A 16,979-nucleotide genomic window follows, 5' to 3' on the forward strand; every position below is an offset into this window, starting at 1 on the left:
CGATCGGTTATGGCTAATGAAGATTAGTAGGTGCGCGAATAGAGAGACAGAAATGATGGGCAACGCGTGCAGAAAGGAGAGAGACATAGACGTCCGGTCGAGAGGGCGGTTGATACGCGATTTTTCAATACTTACTGGCAACTCCGGAAGCGTTCGGGTCCTTGTGGGTGTGCTTCATGTGCTCCATCAACGCTTCTCCGCCGAGGAAGAGCTTGTGGCATACTGGACAGCTGGTTGCGTTCGGGCCGCCGATCAAGGCGGCGTGTTGCTGGAACACAACACGCTGTTGCAACTCCTTTTTTGGGGGCCCGGAAGAAGAAGTACCGGAAGCAGGCACACGCGGCGCACCGGTAGTAGAGAGCCGACCCAGAGAATACCACCACAGAGTTGCGAACCAGAAGCGCAGGACAGGCAGGGCACAGAACAGAACGATTGACCAGTGAGAGTTAAGGCACCAATAAACCGCCGCCACCACAGACTACTCCTTTGCACTGGGAATTCATGTCGAGTGTGTCTGGTAGGAACTTTGTGGTATCGCGCCCTGGCTGGGTTTCATGTCGGTCAAGCGCGATCGAAAAACAATCGAAATCGCGAAAGAGAAAGAAAAAGTTACATTTTTTTTTTTTCTCTTTCGATATATATCGATGGTTTTCTCTCTTTTCAATAATGATCCATTTGCTGCCGCAATTTATTCACTGCTTGTTGAACGAAAAATATTAAATTTTCATATTTTTACTCTACCTCGGAAATATCTTCGTCTTCCTTTGCAATTAAAATTAAATTTATATTTCTGTACTACTTGAATTATTGAAATAAAATTTCTATTTTTAATATTGCTTCAAAACGGAATATCGTTTGGCAAATGGCTAAATTGCGGCAAGTGAATCGTCGGCGAAGGTACTTGGAAAGATCGTATACAGCTAGCTCTTGGGACAGGAATAAGGTAGAAATCTCGATATTATTGGAATTACGTGCGTAATCTCCAACGTACCGCTACCGTAGGAAGTAGTGTGCCCATGTACGCTTTTCTCAAATACGTTCGTTACCGATTTCAATATTTTGCAGCCTCGTAATTTTACAATATAAATGCAAAAATAGAGGTGCAGGCGGAGTCTTGACCGATCAAAAACATTGTCTTTAATGCCAGATCAGAGCACTTGGTTCGGGTGTAATGACGCGGGGAAAGGAAAGAAAAAAAAGGAATATCATGATCGGAGAAGCGAAGCGTAGGCAAGTACGTGGAAGCCGGGGAGCGATCGGAGAGAATTGATTTAACAATTGCGAATCAAAGATTTCGTCGATTAAAGTGCTGTCGGCATCGATCCTCGCGCATAAGCACATACGAAAGCTAAAGGTCGATGCCAGACGTTGCATTGCGAAAACAAAGCGAGCACTTTCGTCGACCTTGCACCTCCGATCGACCCCGTGCGACCTCATCCATGAACGGGAATGCGAAGCATGGAATGACTAGCTTGTACCATACATCAGTTTTAACTACCACGGTCGCTGCTAGCACATCTTCAGCTTGCATCTGCATTCTTTTCTTTTCTTTTTTTTTCTCTCTCGGCTTTCCTTACTTCGCGACGTCTTAACGTTTTAGATTTATCGCGCGTGGTTTTCCCCACCTTGCTTGTTGTGCTACCAGCGGCCGTGTTAAAATCAGGATTAAAATGAATTTGTAAATGAAATTCGACGTCCTTAGTGCCAGACAGAATGATTTTTTTTTTCTTCATTCTCTAAGGCGTTACGCGGTAAAAGAGCCGATTCGCGTCGATCAAATTATCCTCGTGCTATTTTTTGCCTCCGTTGTTACATCCTCCCTCCCCCCTTTTTATTGCAAGCCGTCTTTTTTTTCTCTCGCTTTTTTTTTCTTTTTAATCTGAGCACGCGAAGGTTGCTTGCACGCATACGAGGCGGTAGGTGTATACACGCGGTCGAGGAAAAACATGGCAGCGGTTTCATACCGCTCGAAAGAGTGCTTAAAACGGCAGTAGAATAAAAAAAAAAAAAAGACGCGAAAGAAGGAGAAGGTTGTGAACGGGCGGGAACGGGCTAAAACGAGACCGGGCGGCAATGACTCCAAAGAGTTTCGGGATCCCCTTCCCCTTATTCCTCTCTTTCTTTCTGTTCTTGCCTCTTCGATTCGCGATATTTCCCTCCTTCTTTTCTCGACACTTTTTCGCCTCTCTCTTTTGCTCCTTCCCACGTGCCTCGCCTTTAAATCTCTTCGTGCCTTTCTTTTTTATTCCTGACCCGGGACAATCGCGAACGCGACAGGGGCAACGGACCCGGAGTGGGACAAGGCTAAAACGAGTTCCGACGACGGTGACTCCGACGATTTTTTTTTTTCGACATCAGCTCTCCTTTTTTTCCACGCGCCTCTTATCTCCGCGTTATCGTCGTCATTCTCCGCGCCGCGAAATTATTTTCGCGCGCACGCATCTCTGTAGTCTTCTCTGTAGCCTCTTCGTACTTCCTCCTTTCTTCGTGATTTTTAACGATGTGCCGGCGCGCAATCCTGATATTCTGCCGACTTCTTCCCGCGCGCGAGCAAGCGGAGACCGGCATGCCAGAGATGCTGCTAAAAAAAGAGAAAGAGGAAGGGAATACTAATCGGACGATAATCGCCTCGTCGTATCCATTTCGGTTTCCTCCTTCCGGTTTTCTATCCCGGTGCCTCGTCGTCCGCGTACGATCTTGCGCGTCTTTCTTCTCGCTTGGCTCGGCTCCACTCTTGTCCCACGATAAACTCGAGAGTGGGTGGCCGGCCGCCGGCATACTTATGCCTTCTATTTCCTTTTTTATCCCGAACCTGGGGCAGCCGCGAGCGCGTTGAGAAGACGGCGACGAGGATGGCATCGCCGGGCATGCCGGCGTCGCCGCCGCCGCCGCCGCCGCTGCATGTAAGTTATTCTCGGAGGGAGGCTGCGGTCCCTAGGTTCGACGCCCCGACCTGGCCCAACTGGAAAAAACCGGTTTCTTCGTCGCGCTTTTCCCTTTTTGCCTGCATCCTCGTTTTTTGCGCCGCGAGTGCCTCGACTTCTCCGCGCTCTTTCCCTTCTTCTCCATTCCGTTCGCCACGGTCGCTCTTTTCTCCTCTCCCGCGCCTCTCTTTCTCTTTCTCTTTCCCTATCTTTCCTGCTCTCCTTTCTCTCTCTTTTTTCTCTCTCGCTCTCTTCTCATTCCTTCGGCTTATTCTCTCCGACTTGGGAGAAAGAGAGAGAGATAGAGAGGTGGACGCGGCGTGGGCGAATCCCCGAGGGACTTTATGATCCGTCGTGACCAGATTCATCTCTCGCGAGCGAGAGCTATACGTACGCTATTCGCTACACGCTGTTCTCGCTACTATTCCCAATTCTATACTTCCTGGTTCCAGCAGCAAAGTTTTACGTACTTATATTTGCCAACAAAGTCGTTGGTTTTCCGCTGCCTCGGCGGGAACCAAGGAATTTCGCTCTAGTAGATTCTTTCTTTTTATTTCTGCTTTCTATACACTTTGATCATATCGTAATGCGAGACAAATGTGGAACGAAGAAGTCTTTAATTCAATAATTTTTCTCGAAAGCTGAAAGCGCACGTGTGCATGATAAATATTCGCAAATTTGCGAGTAATCTCGTTTTCATCGGTTAACTTAATTCCCTGCCGATCAATATCGCCAGATCAACGATCGCCGGATAACACGACGGGATGTACGATAGCCGGCGAAAGTGGCGTTTACATCTGGTAATTTTAAACATTTCTCCGCAAATAATCGTATCAATTTAGTCGCGATGAAGTGTGCGATGATCTTGCGATTGAACGGCTGTAATTATAAATTTTATCGGTATTCCTTGCTCGCTGGGCGCATCTGAATGATCATCGTTATTGGCCAGTTGGCTGATGCGATCGCGCCTCGCTCCTCCGGATTTTTTCGCACCCTATCGCCGATTGGTTCCTCGATTTTTCCAGCGATCCCGGCCGTAGATTATCCGTTTCTCGAGGTCTGAACGCGGGCCCGGGTCAGGGAGTGGCATAAAAAGGAAGTGGGTGTGAGCACACGCGTAGCGGTGCGTGACGTCGGCTACGATGTAGCCATTTTGTGTTCATAGAGACGGGACCATCTTTGATCAAGGCCCGAGATCTTGTTTAGTAGAGCATTTCTATTAGAGGAGACCGAGACGGGAGATTTTTTAATGTACAATTATATACATATATCGTCCGTGATGACAATGTTTAAGTATCTAGACTGCCCTACGACAATCGTAGACCACTTTAACAGGTTCTTCTAAACATTGCAATTAGAATGAAAAAAAAAAGAAAAAAAAAACTTGATTTAAAAATTCGAACTTGTTGCAAACGATTAAAATGATTAATGCAGCCATTAATATCGCGTCAAGTTCAACTGCGTTTAATCTTGCGTTTATACACAATATTAATCTGCTATAAATTATCTGTTTTAATATGATATTTATTTTTGTTGCTCAACTGATGTTTTTTTCCTTCCAGGTTACACGTAAATGTACGCGCGGTGGTATAGGAGTCAAGTGATAACGTAAGTCAAGTACACTTTAACAGCTATTACAGTTTCCTTTTAGATAACAGTTTTAAAAATTCATGCATTTGAAAGTAATTATTGAATTCGATGTTAAGTCCGAATTGATAAGATTGAATTTTTGTTTTCCGGTTGGAAAATATAGAAATCCTTAATTTTTTATAACTATTATTTCTTTATTGAATTTTTAAACGTCCAGAGAAAAGTGTAATTGCACGATTATAATTATTCAAGAAAAAAAAAAAATAATAAGTTGCATCTTCCGCGATATTTTAATTTAGTTTAATTACTTTGATGTTTGAAAGTTTATTACAGTCAGAAAACAATAAAAAAATTTCAATACATTGTTTTATGTAAACAATCGCGTGCTTGCGTTATGTTCGCACGGTAACGGAGTCGTTCGGCCCCGAGACCGTCATCGCGACAAATACCAGAAGCAAATCGTGATCACTACTTATGAATAGTTATCAATCTTAATTGATCATGTCGCGTCGTGCGATACGCGGTAAAGTTATTAGCGTTAGATTTTTCCATCATTAATAAGTATAAACGATTCAAAGTAGTATCGACTTGAGAAACAAATCAAATCAAGCCAGACAGTATCGCGATGCATTTAATTAATCGCAGTTGAACCTGCATCTTAATATTTTCCAATAGCGTAAAATAACTTTATTCGCACGTCGATGATCCATTAAAGTTCTTATCTCCGTTCGAAAAACCGTTTGCGAATTGATGAAGTGTCGAGTGCATCGTAACACTGCACGATCACGCTCTTTTTTTTCATGTTATTGTTTATAATAATGATACGATTATTATAACATATTTTCTATTGATGTGAATTAATGAATCGATCGAAATGGCGTTTATAAATGAATTTATGTTGATTTATGCTCGTACCGACTCTAAGATATCAAATGCAATACCTTTCGGATCCGTTGCTTTTACGGGATAACTATTTATTAGCGCGACATTAATTTCACCCAATCATCCATCGATAAACAAATACGCGAAGTTCATTGCGTCAATTATCTAAACATGAAAAAAATAAATTTATTCCTTTTTCTCGTTTACGAATTAATGTCTGTCTTTCTCGAATTCTGGGTGACTTCTTTCGACGGGTTCCTTTTTACGAGTTGCTAACTACAGTTTTTATCATTTAAGAGCACGTTTTAAATGCGACCAATAATCGACAGCGTGCGAGCTCCTCTCTTTTCCTCGGGCGATAAAATCCGAAGGCCATTTTACGCGCGGTGCGCAATTCTTTTCTCCCGCCCTCCTCTCGTTTCTTCTTTCCCTTTTTTTTTCCTCTCTCTTTTCTTTGCCGTCGTCTTTCCTTGGCTTTTTTAGCAGTGACGAGGTCGCGAGACTCGCCGGCAGACAACCTTCGGTACGATACTTCGGCCGTTCGTTCGGCTCCAGCGCGGCTCGCGGAATCCGCTAAGAGATATTCACTGGTTTGCCCATCTCCTCTTTGTCTCCCGTACGAAAGAAAGAGCACGTTCTCCCTCGCCTCGGCTCGCCCGCTTCGCGCGAACGTTATTTTCTCGAGACGAGAACGCTTTGTCTCCCGATAAGGAAGGCACCAGAAATTCTTGATTCCCTTTCTTCGTTCGCGTTCTGACTCATAACTGCTTTCGGAGCTTTCGGTCGAATGATGAAAAGAGCACAAACAGCGCGAAAGTCCAAAGGATGTATAAAAGAACATCGGAAGTATCTCCGGGAGCTACCGGATTTTTGTTCCGCTCGAGAGAAACAATTTCCCCTGCGATGGTGCAATCGTGTTCGGCGATGTTAGATAAAAGTTGCATGATTTTTTTCCCCGCGTCTCTCCCGTTTTCTAGACGTTCCCGAGAAGGCGCGTGGAAGTCGTGGACGATCGATAGGAATTAATATGCATCGCTAGTCACCCTGTAACTCGTTTTTTAACGCCGCTCCGTTATTAATCCATTCCCAAGAGTCGCGCGCCGATAATTTGCGCATACACGCTCGCACGTGAAAATCAGACACTGGCGACGTGAGGCGAGAATGAGGGAGAAAAAAAAAAAAAAAAAGCACGAGTCTACCTAGCATTACGAGGGTTGGCGACGAAGGCACCCTTCGTATTGTGCCAATAGGAACCCCGGATTCGACCCCGAGTGCATTTCGACTAGGCGAGCGGAAAAAAAGGAGCGCAAAAGGGCGTTGGTACAATGGGGTACAAATCCCACCCTATCGGAAACGCCACGGGAATGATTTCATTAGTATCCGCGCGGGTGATCGAACATGGAGAGAAAAAAAAATAGAGGTGGAAAAAAATCATGGTGGTAGGACCGACGAAAATTCGCGCCTGCGAGACAGCAGAAGAACCTCGAGACGCAAGATCGGAAAGTAAAGTAAGAACGTCGGGCGCGAGAGTCACTTGAACTTTTCGTAAATGTTAATTTAATTTTTATTATTTTTTTTGCGCCGACTATGGGCCGCTCGACGGTCAAAAAAAAATGCGAGAGTCATAGCAGTAAAGTCGCGCGAGGCCGCCCGGTCGCTTGATCTTTGTTTCTGTACATCACTCCGACGCAGGTTCACGTGATGTAAAAGAATTTATACACCGAATATTACGTCGAAATTTCCTTTAACGTAGGAGAAGAAAGAGCAAATAACGCGCGTGCTTTGTAATATCTAATAATATCCAAATCGTGATAAATATCGAGACATTACTATAAGCGCTACTTGCAAAAAAAAAAAAAAAACCGTGAAAATTACGGGAAAAGATCAAATAAAAAAAATTCGCGAGACAAAATCCCGTGAATCAATTTTTAAAGAGTCATACCGCGAAAGAGACCGTCCTACTTTTCTATTTTAATGCCGCAAAAGAGACAAAGAGTGAAAAGTCCTTTTGGAGATTCGCCAGCCGGTGATGTTTACCGACGAAAAAGAGAAGGAGAGAAAGAAAGAGGCCGTAACGGGAATCCAAAATTGGAGGCGGGAGGTGTGCGGGGTGAATCGTGCTTAATTAGAAGAGTTCCGAAATTAAGAAACGACAATCGGCCGCGATCGACAGGCGAAAGCGTTTGCATTGTGCTCTTCAGTGACACATCACCGTTTTTCTTTATGACTTGCTGTTACGACGGTCGCAACGTAAGACATTAATAAATTGCGTAATCATGACGGCAAAAAAAAAAGAGGGGTACAAGAGCTGCATTAATATCGTTTCACAGCCCGCGAGATCAATCAGGCGACGATATTCTGCAATATACAATTTCACGCGCACCGTTAATTAAATCGGCACCGCGTATCAAACACGCGAAAAATACTCATTTTGCGCCATAACGCTATCATAATTTCACGTATTTTGAGAAAACTGCGCAACCTAGGGGCGGATATGCGTGTGTGTGAGAGTGAACATGTGTATGGGCGTGTTTCGCGCGAATGGATCATTACAATGAAAATCGGAGACCACAATTTTACAGGTACGACGAATGGCATATGTAAACGCGCCGTGAAACGAGTTGAAATTACACCCGAAAGGAATTCCCATAGGCTTTCCCATATATTGACCCGATCGTTTTACCTTTAATCGTTGCCATGGGTACTTCGAACACTGCGACAAAGAGACCAGCATGAAATGGAGATCAATTTGAATTAATGTGATACCATTAAATCGTCAGTCATAGGTTTAGATTTTCAGGAGTGTCCATATCGGCCGTGTGTGCACGCTCTCGCGAAAGAAATGGTAAAAAAAAAAAAAAACATCGCGTAAATACCGCGAGCACGGTAATTAATTAGCGTCCCGGCGAAAATACGGCGCGATAAGCGGGTAAAACCACCTCCCGTTCCACGCGCAAATAGATTTACATTTATCGCAAGCGATCAATCCGTGCGCGAGGATCGCGTAGAAAAAAAAAAGGAAAAAAAATCCAGCGCGCGCGTTAAACGTGATACAACCACCGCGCGATTTTTTTTTTTTTTAAGTACAGCAGAGGGTAGGAGTGGGATAAATCTCCGTAGCGAGAGAAAATAAATCTGATGGCTAACGAGTTTTTACCGAGCTGCGCGCCGGGGCAATTAAGAAGAGGGGTGGAGGAGGGTCCGGGGAACGGAGGGATGACAGGAAGGCCCCGGAGGTGAGTTAGAAGAAGGTTGAAAGATACGCGGGGAAAAGATCCGCGAGGCGGCGGGGAAGGTGGAGGGTTGTATCGTGTTGCACGACATTCAACCCTTGTACCGCTGAACTGTAGATAAATACTGCGCTATGTAAAAGTGGCTAAGAACCGCGAGAGAACTATGAATGGAGGGAGACGAAGAAATCAGAGGTGGCCAAATTCGCGTACTCGCGGTTTTCATAATTTCGCGTTTTTATTCACGGTCAAATTTCACTCGGATCGGTCGGACGACTCTTGGACTTTTACGGAAGTAGAAGTCTTGCAATGAAGATAAAAGAGAGGAAAAGAGAGAAAGCTGATGCTCTCGGTGACGAGGTTTTACGGGAAGATTTTACATCCTAACGGCGAGCGGGAAGAAATTTCGGCACGAAACGAGTTCTCCTGTGGTCCGGTGGCGCGAAATTCGGGACCGTGGACGTATTAAGCGGATACATATCGCGGCAGTGTATCGTCGCGATGTTCTGCCCCTGTTCCGAGCCGTGCGGGAAGAGGGTAACAGTTAATAGGATACACGGATAGAGAAGAGAAGAAGGACGAGGAGACGCAAAGGGAGGACCAGGGGGAGGTGTGTAGGTACCATAGACGAGTTTCTATGCCCGGGCTACCGATCGTTCTCTATAATACATTTACGCTCCAGCCTATTATAATATTGTACTCTGGGTGTATTGTCTTTCTTAGCGGGATAATGTTTCGTCGACACGCCAGGCCTCGACCTGGAGCGTAACTCTTTCATTTCCCCCTTGCTCTCCACCGTACTTCCGTGAGCCGTTCCTCTTTCTCCGTCTCGTCTTGCTTTCTCTGCGTCTCAAGCCATCCGTGTTCCGGTTGCTTTTCCTTTCTCTCCGTTTCTCTCGCTGGGGTTCTTGTATTTTTTTTTCCTTTTTTTTTTTTTTAAACAACGATCCATTAGCTATCGGGGCGCAGTAGCCCGACGCGAAGGAGACGGGCGGGCTAGGCGGTCTGAAATAGCGAAAACAATTTCAAGAAATCTGCCCCGGCGAAAATTCGATTAGCCGCGGAAGATGGGCTCGAGCTCTCCATTTGTTTCGTTTCGTTTTATTTTCAGCGGGCGTACTCTGTTTCTGTCGCGCGCTCGCGCCGGCGGCTTTTAATTACTTCGCCGTTGCGCTCGCCGTAAGATCTTCTCTTCCCTTCCTGCCGCTCCTCCCTCTGCACCTTCTCCATTTCTTCTCGCCGCCTCCTCCCGTGGTTTTTCTTCCTCGTTTAACGCGGGCTACGTGCATCCCGATGTTTTTGCCGATAAGCCTGGACAACGCCGCCGTTCTCGCGGCATCGTAGCTTGATACGTAGCCGCATATTTCGTATTAGTATTTAATCTGACGCGCTGATCTCGCGCGCATAAGCCGGCTATTCAGGAATAGTTTCGCGTAGGGCCGAGCCCTACCGCTGGAAAGCTCATCAAGGCTGTGTTACTGAGAAAAAACGTAGGGTCAAATAACTCGACTGCAAAAAATATTCTCATTAGTGCGAGGATTATCGCACGGCGCACGTAAAAAAAGAAGACCGGCGGCAGCAATAGGGTCGTCATTATGCGTCAGTTCATTCTCTCGCAACTGCGCATTTTTAGGAGAAGAAAAAAAAATAATAAGGGGGTAAAGAATCGGTGGGCTCGTAAGGCGGGGGCACGATTTCACGGGTGATTTATCGGGGTCACGCGGGGGACGGTAACGGGATAATCTGACGGCTTTAGCCGTGGATTAGGTTTCAATTAGAGAAGCCCGATGAGCCGGGCGTTAAAAGAACGATATTTATTGCCGGGCCGTCCGACGTGTGAACGGATTAAGCCCTGTGTAAAGCCTGGACGCGCGCCGCACCTGATTCCGCGATTCGCAAAAATCGTACGGCCGCCCGAAAAATCGCGGTGATTTACACAGCTTACATATTTCCACCGTTCGGCATTTAATCCCCGTCTTTCACGACAAAATATTGCGTCTCGCGCCGGTAAAATCATCGTTCTGCGAATTATGCAATCAGCGTAAATTGGAAGAAGTACAAGCGCTTTTTTTCCCGACGGAGAAAGAGAGAGGAAGAGAAAGAAGGAAAAGAAGACGGAGACGAAGAGGAGAAGATTGAAAAAAAGGGATAAGAGCGCCTTACGAGCCGACAGATGCCTTCCCACGTTTTTTCGTCGAGACATGTGCCCGGCGCGAAAGGCGAAAGGGTTGAGAAATTCAGTTGTCGGTCGAGGTGGGGCGGTAAAAAAAAAAAAAAAACTGCCCCACGATACAGGATTCCGGTGGTAATCGCAGCGAGCCGCGATTCCACGCGAGCGAGGGGTGAATTCGATTAACGGGGTCGTTCTCTCAGATCGGACTGTATTTTTTTTTTCTTTTCTTTCTTTTCCTTTTTTTTAAACCTCTGTCCCTCTAATAACCGGTCGGGCGCCACGCACCCTTGGCCACCGTGAAGTTGCGTGTGTAAACAACGATTGTTCATTCACGGCGATTTGTATGGGAAAATCCTCGGGTGTATATCGCTTATAACGCAATGCATCAAAGAGCCCTCTCGGCCCTCGTGGCATCTTTGTGTGCCGGATTTCTGCCGAGGGCGTCAATTATTTCGCCGCGATCGGATCCTTCAGGCACCTCCGTCCTGCTCATCTCTGTCTGAAGATCGCTGTGAGCTCTATGATTTTTAGGCGACAAGATTTTTTTTTCTCCCGATCAGTCTTCGAATCGTGTAACGTCAATTCCGTGATGATAAGCGCCATATGAGAATTTAGAGGCAAAAGCAGAAGCCCAAGCATCCCGCGAAGGATCCCAGAGGAATTATCCAAAGCTCTCGATGTATGGTTATTTCGATAGATAAAAGTATACGCTATATTATCTACAAAAAAAGGGAGTCTACGAGATCATGGCGCGATTATTAGGTCTGGGACGTGGATTTGAATTTTTTTTTATCTGCAAGCTTGATGTCTGCCGGTATGCGCTTAAGCCCATCCGTCGTATTTCCACCGAACGACGATTGTTTTAACTTGCTTGAGACTTGCATCGATTATGTAGGGAGCCCTCGAAACGGAACAAAGGAAACGGCGGACAACGGGAATCTATCTGTACAAGTATCGAGGCAAGCGTGAACCCACCACCACCATATATGCGTGCGTACGAGTAACGAGAAACGTGTGTCGCGCGAGAAAGAGTTAATACAAGATTTTCGATCGTTAGAGGGAGCGATTATAGCGGAAGTATATGAAACACGCGATTATACCGAGCTTCGATCGAACCTTTCTTCTCTAGTTCATTTTCCCTTTCGGTTAATTACCGGCACCGCGTATTCAGCGAATTTGCGAGTTGGACGTCGGATTTGGTACATACATGACTGACCTTCGACGTGTGAGTACGGAGACTGGACTCCGTGGCGAAACCCTTGCCGCAGATGTTACAGTGGAACGGCCGGTTCTTCGCCCGCTCCACCTGAGCGTCGTGATTCCTCAGGTGTTGCTGCAAATTCGACAGTTGGATGAAGGCCCGCCCGCAGTCCGGTAAATGGCACTTGTACGGTCGTTCACCTGCGATCAGATACCGTAAGGCGTATTAGAATTTCGTGCGGCTGTGCACGGCCGTACGTAAATTGTGTTACACTGGAACACGTAACGGCCCCGTACACGCTCGATCGGGAAATTCGCACCGGTCATGCCACGTGATTTTCCTACAGACTGCTCGAAACTTAAAATTTAATCCCCTGTTAAAGAATGAATAAATGCCGGCATGCACTTTCGCAAATCTTTTTTCGACCGGCTTATTATTTTTATAATAAATGTGTGATTTTTTACTACGCTAGATATTGTAACAAGCGCGCTTTTTTTCCACGTTAAAGAAAATTAACCTTTACATTTAATCATTCTTAGCAATTACGGGTGTACGCATATATCTTATAAGGTATTTTATAATATTACTCTAAATACTTCTTGCTTTAAATTAAATGTATACATACGCTATTTGTTATAATACACCTATTTTATATTAATTATATTCATTTCGTTACGTCAATAACATGAAAATAATTAATCTAATCGACAAGTATCGTAACATAACCAACAGTTATAGATTTGAGATGTATTAGAGTGAATATTCGGCATATAATACAGCGTAATATTTAATATAATATTCAGCGTTGAAATTTTTCTTTAACGCATTAAAATATGTATAGGTATTCGTTCAAGGACGTAAATAAAATCGGCCGGTCGAGCGCTCGAGCGGCGTACGTGCCTCGTGAGACCTATGTATGTACGTCACGCATCCCTTAGTTAGAGTCGCGCTAGTCAGACCACGCACCCTCTAGAGAGCGGACCTCTTGTCGTAAGTAGGTGTAGTTATTGCAAATTGGCGATGAAAGAGTAATTAAAGACGCGTGATTTTTTTTAACAGACATTAATGCAAACATCTCTTAAATATAATTTTTTTATTTTTATGTTTCAGGATTATGGTAGCTGTAACTCCTGCTGCTGCGCATCGATTATCAAGTAAGTAGCATGCTTGCCTTGTATTAACACTATGGGAAATTTACTTTATTAATAAAAAGTAATAATACCGCGGTATAAAATACGATAATATAAAACAGTCTCCCACGCCGAATATAATATAAAATTAATTAAATTTTTTTTTAATACGGTAGCAAATTATAGGAAAAGGGTTAGGTTTTTCTACTTTTAAATAAATTTTAACTCTTTAGTGGATCGTCGTATTTGCATCTATTTATAGTGGCCGCAGTGCTTTCCTATTATTCGTAATCATACGTGAGGTATTCATATTCCGTAAGTCGTTTATACCGTTTACTTTTGATTGGCGTGTAAGAGTAGGTATCATCCGTTTAACGTATCGTGCATTCAATATTAACTTTGTCCTCGCGGTCTGGCGCGACGAAGATTGATGAAGAGATTGAAACGTCATTAATGACTCGTTTGTCAGCTCGCCAAGTATGTCTCTCACTCCTTGGCTACGCTCTTAAAAGGTAGACGCTTAGTGGAAAAACGCGCTTAGGAAGTGAATTGGCTGGTCAGTGACTCTCGGTTGTATTTTTCCCCCTTTTTTCGCCGGCGCGCTTTTTTTTTACGGGCATGCAACAGGTTTCTACATCTACATCAAAGATGTAGGTGGGAAGAAAAATGCCGCATTTTTCCCCGTGTCACGCGCAGAAAGGCGCGGACGGCGCCGGCTACTGCGCAAATTGGAGGCAGCTAACGCGCAAATATTTTCCATGCTAATGCGCGATGTTATTTATTATGCGGCCTTAGAAAAACTTCTGTCTGCCTTAAAGTACGAATATTTAAGCGCGCCGCCCGTAATAATGATAAAGTAACGTAGCCTCTCGATCGTTTAATCGCCTTGATCGATCGGCATTCGAGAGGCAGACTTCAGCTGCCGCTGAGTTTTTATTGCATTTTTTTTTTTTTTTATCTCCTTGCTCTCCGCGGCCCGCCGTTCGTCTCGAGTGGACTCGATTCTAATTCCCACAAGCGATTGGCTCAATTTAACTTTTATTAATATCGACATTCTTCCCCAATCCTTTTTACCCCGGGCACTTGTTCCTTGTGCTCTCTCGTTCTTTACTTCTATCCCTCTCGCTCTCTTTTTCCCTCCCGCCCGCCCCTACCCCTTGCTCTCAGTCGTTCCGCGAGATTCATCTTTTATTCAGTCGCGTGATTCATCGGAGAATTTCATCGTGTTCGATTTAATAAAAATAACTCGAGCGAGCAAAATTAGATTCTGCAATCTTTTATCGCGCGCTGGCATTTCGAAACTTCCGCGCGTGAAAACGAAACGCGCTACATCTTCGCTACGTGCGTTCCTTTTTCGTCTCTCTCTCTCTCTCTCTCTCTCTCTCTCTCTCTCTCTCTCTCTCTCTCTCTCTCTCTTTCTCGCCACGAAAGATAATAAGAAGCCTCCTCCTCGTGCGCGATACGCGATAAAAGTGGTTGGATTTTAGAACGACGGCGTGGTCTGTTATTAAAGGTGGCGATTTCCTGGAGGAAACGAGCGAGCTCTGATCGCCTCCTATTTATTTCCTGAAACAAGGCGCGGTGGGAGACGAACACTTTTGTTTAAGTGTTTCACACGCGTTACCGCATATCTGTGTTAACTTATTTACGACGGCGTTTGGCTTCCGTGTGCGTTACTTATGCAGGTGTAACGCCACGCGTATCTAGAGTCCGCGACGCGAATCAAATTGACGAGCCCTCGTCATCTCCAAATAATCAATTAACCAATTAGACGACTTTCCGCGAAACGCTTACGCGTAACGAACCGCCTGACTTCCCTTTCGAGGCTGCCGATGTCGGCCAGGTATTAATGCGTCGTCAATTACAACAGGAAACATACGGTCCCGGCTTATTCACGAACAACCGAAGCCTGTTCCCTTTTTTTTCTTTTTTTTACTTTAAACAGACATGCCAAAACAAAGTGTTCTTTTATGCGAAGAAAGTATTTAATTACGTTATAAGGGCGGCTTTATTCAAGAAAAAAGAAAAAAGAAGAAAACGTTAGAAAGAGGAGTGCTACTGGAATTTTTATGAAGGGACACTTGGCTTTTTTCCTCTTCCACTCGAGACCGTATGTTTTCTGTCGCGTTACAATTAAAAACGTATTAATACACTGGCTATAACAGCGGCGGCGTCGGGGGAGGGGGAGGAGAAGCCTAGTGCTTTCTTATTGTCGGCGCTTAATTGCCGGTTGAAACATTTATTTGTAGAATGATGAGCTCGCCCACGTGTACGCTCGCACATACGTAATATTCGCCTTTTTTGTGCGCCTGAGCGCTACCGGAAGCAAGCGATGGTAGGAACAAACGCGACGAGAAGGGTTACAAAGTGAGCACACCTCTCTCTTTCTCCCGTTCATGAAAGGGAAATAATGACATAGAGCGTACGACTCCGGTCATTCGTTTCCACGAAAACAGTCAGTTTTCCCGCGCTATTATGCGATAAACGCCGTGCTGACACGATGCCGGGCGCGGTAAAAAAAAAAAAAAAAAGGAAAAGAAAAAAAGTAATAATTATAATAAAATGAAATAAAAAAGGTGAAAAAAAGGAGGAAGGTAAAAATAAAAGGATACCGCGCGGTAACGCGTACATAGCATTGGTATTTCAAGCGTGCAATTGGCATTCATTTTTTTCTACCTCGTTTATCGTTTAATCGACCGTGTCATTCGCTAAGGTGTTAACCCGTAAATGCGCAATACGATAAAACGCGATTTGTACAATGATCTCTCGTTAATCAGTTTTTGATGATTACTGGCGAATGCGTCAAGCAAAAGCGACAGCACGACTGACAATTGATGTCATATTCCGAAAGACGGGTGGGATCTCTCCCTTTTTTTATTTTTTTATTTTTTTTTGATAATTTTCTCTAATCGAAATCTACGAGTTTTTTTTAATATTTAAATAATTCCTCATTTTAATAATAATTCGCCGGCTTGTAATAAATTTGCGCGATCCCGCACGAAGCTACAAAGAGTTATGATTAAATTTAAAATCTCGCGTGCGAAACGAAAGGACAAGAGATGGAGCAACGCGAGGGAGGGAGGAAGGGAACGTTCGAGGCTGCCTTGTCGAACGGTCGAGCGCCCCCAACTCTTTGAAATCCCCTTTTGTCGACTACGGGAATGACGAATTATAAAGGGAACTTTTGATAAATGTCGGTGCACTTTGGGAAAAATTTACATTCCGACGTTCGATCGAACTCCTTTCAAATTTCGCGTGTCTCTGAGTATTCCTGTGTGTAACGTAGCAAAAGCATTACAATAGCGCTACGTAATAATTATCAATTACGAAAAATTGTGGTTTTGAATTAATTAAATAAGTACAGTCTGAAAAACGATTAATCGCGTATTTTTTCCTCGGATATCTTGCGCTTTAACATTTCGAAATATCGTCTGGCTTGGACATATAAAACTATAGGTAAAATATAATATTTTGCTGCCGCGTTGCATTTTCGTGCGAGCCATAAATTCTATCCGTCATTTCGGGGCCCGGACAATTTCAATTTTATTCCATTAAAAATCGTGATCATTGTTGCACGAACGAATTTATCGCGCCAGACATTCTATACGAATTTCAACATTTAATTTTGACGTACGGTTACTACCCTCGAGCTCTCTCTTTCTCTTCCACCCTTTGTCTCTCTCTCTCTCTCTCTCTCTCTCTTTCTCTTTCTGCTCGCTCGGTTTGCCCGTTTCTCTCTTTTTCCGTCTCCGTCAGCACCCCCATCGCTCTCTCTCTCTCTCTCTCTTCTGCGCGTTCTCTCTCGCTCTTTTCTCTCGCACCGCGGTTCTACACCTAGCGTTGGCGCAA

General features: G+C 44.6%; 1 protein-coding gene across 8 annotated transcripts in view; it reads right to left on the reverse strand.

Annotated features, from left to right (window-relative positions):
- Positions 1-16,979, reverse strand: part of Dati (zinc finger protein datilografo) — an 85,357-nt gene that overhangs the window by 20,277 nt on the left and 48,101 nt on the right. For 4 of the 8 annotated variants that reach the window (XM_070660308.1, XM_070660271.1, XM_070660318.1 and 1 more), the window contains exons 4-5: positions 12,007-12,200; positions 136-295 (exon numbers count right to left, since the gene is read on the reverse strand). In XM_070660308.1, coding sequence (XP_070516409.1) covers positions 136-295; positions 12,007-12,200 — 354 coding nt within the window. Of the gene's footprint in view, positions 1-135; positions 296-8,079; positions 8,110-12,006; positions 12,201-16,979 lie in introns of all 8 variants that reach the window. The other 4 variants (XM_070660325.1, XM_070660299.1, XM_070660265.1 and 1 more) reach the window with 4 other exon arrangements.

The sequence above is a fragment of the Cardiocondyla obscurior genome, linkage group LG01, assembly GCF_019399895.1.
Source record: "Cardiocondyla obscurior isolate alpha-2009 linkage group LG01, Cobs3.1, whole genome shotgun sequence".
Lineage (NCBI taxonomy): Eukaryota > Metazoa > Arthropoda > Insecta > Hymenoptera > Formicidae > Cardiocondyla > Cardiocondyla obscurior.